This window comes from Pundamilia nyererei, unplaced genomic scaffold (genome assembly GCF_000239375.1).
Source record: "Pundamilia nyererei isolate P.nyererei 1_Seehausen unplaced genomic scaffold, PunNye1.0 scaffold05370, whole genome shotgun sequence".
Taxonomy (NCBI): Eukaryota; Metazoa; Chordata; class Actinopteri; order Cichliformes; family Cichlidae; genus Pundamilia; species Pundamilia nyererei.
In genome coordinates this window covers 1-1,399 of record NW_005192771.1, presented here as the reverse complement: position 1 = coordinate 1,399, position 1,399 = coordinate 1, and the positions used below count along the sequence as shown (strand labels likewise).

Sequence of the window (1,399 nt, the reverse complement as noted above, 5' to 3'; positions counted from 1 at the left end):
ATTTTTTGATACAGGTCAGCATGAAAGCTCATATTGTTATATTTTGTTGGCTTTCAGTGGGTTTTGACTATGAGTTTGTAAAACTATTCATTCCAGGTTTCTCCAATAATTCAGTTCAGTTCACTTTTATTTATACAGTGCCAAATCACAACAACAGTTGCCTCAAGGCGCTGTGCTTTGGTGACAGAGGGAAGGAAAAACTCCCTTTTAACAGGAACAAATCTCTGGCAGAACCAGGGAGGGGCAGCAATCTGCTGAGACCGGCCGAAACTTGCAAGCATCTTAAAATCAACTTAATCCTTCTTGTTGCAGAAATTTAAACATGCCACGGATGAACTTACCGAGGATCACTTCCTGATCACGAGAATGCTCCTCCTCTTTAACCTTCAGTTGTTTTCTGAGATCTAACAAAATGTAAAGTTAGCTTCAGGTGAAGAAGGTATCAGAGGTGATACTTGCTTTTAGAGATCAAAAGAAAAATACTTACTAGAAATTGTAGCAGCACTTTCTTTATCCTCAGCTGTCTTAACTTTTTCAAGGTTTTCAAGTTGGCTTTGCAGATCAGTGATGTTCAAAACTGAGGAACAGAGGAAGAAAGAATCAAAGCAGAACTTTTTTCCTTCATCATTTCTGCAGACACCATGTTCTTTCTTGACTTACTCAGGTTGGCATTTTCCTGGTTCTTCTGTTTCAGCTCATTGACATGTTTCTCCAGCTCTCCCTTCTTGGCTGCAAGCTCATTTGTGATCTCTGAGGTCATTTTAAAGAAGTTAAAACAGGTTTATTGGTCAGACACGAGAGATCATCCTACACGTTTTGTACTGTGAATTACAAAAGCTACCAAGTTTCTTTATCTCTCACACTTATTTTGTTTTTTCTACAAGGATGGGGAAAACTAAAACTCTCACTTGCCCCACATCTGACTCCTCTGAGCTTCTGCCTGCTCACTTGTATTTGTCACACTCTTATCACTAGAGGAAAAGCACAATGGGAGATACTTACCAGTTAGCTTACTGGTTTGTAGAGTTTCGCGGTTTGACAGCAGATTCTGCAGGTGCTTCACCTGGCTCTGCAGATTCAGGATTTTCAGTGCTAAAGCACAAAGAAGCAAAAAGAGTAGTTTGCTATAAGACATGCTGTGAGAGAATTACTTCATGAGAGGGAAAAAGGTAAAAAGAAAGAAAATTCAACTTGTCAGTGAACCTTTGTGCTCTCAGTTACTTCTTACTCACTCAGTTTGGTGTTGTCTCGATCACTGCTGCCTATTTGAGCCATGAGTGTGTCTATTCTGTTTTGTAGCGCTGCAAAAAACAGTGAATTGTATTAATAACATTTAGTCATCTACTATGACTTTGTGTCACCCTCAATCAGCACCTTAAACCTTAAAGTACCTTTTATC

General features: G+C 39.3%; 1 protein-coding gene across 1 annotated transcript; it reads right to left on the bottom strand.

The window, feature by feature from the left end:
- Positions 1-288: 288 nt before the first annotated feature.
- LOC102214042 (paramyosin-like) lies at positions 289-1,297 on the bottom strand. The gene is made up of 5 exons (XM_005755947.1): positions 1,233-1,297; positions 1,003-1,092; positions 661-750; positions 488-577; positions 289-404 (listed from the first exon to the last, which is right to left on the bottom strand). The coding sequence occupies exons 1-5, from the start codon at positions 1,273-1,275 to the stop codon at positions 289-291; spliced, it is 429 nt and encodes a 142-aa protein (XP_005756004.1). The 5' UTR covers positions 1,276-1,297.
- Positions 1,298-1,399: the final 102 nt, after the last annotated feature.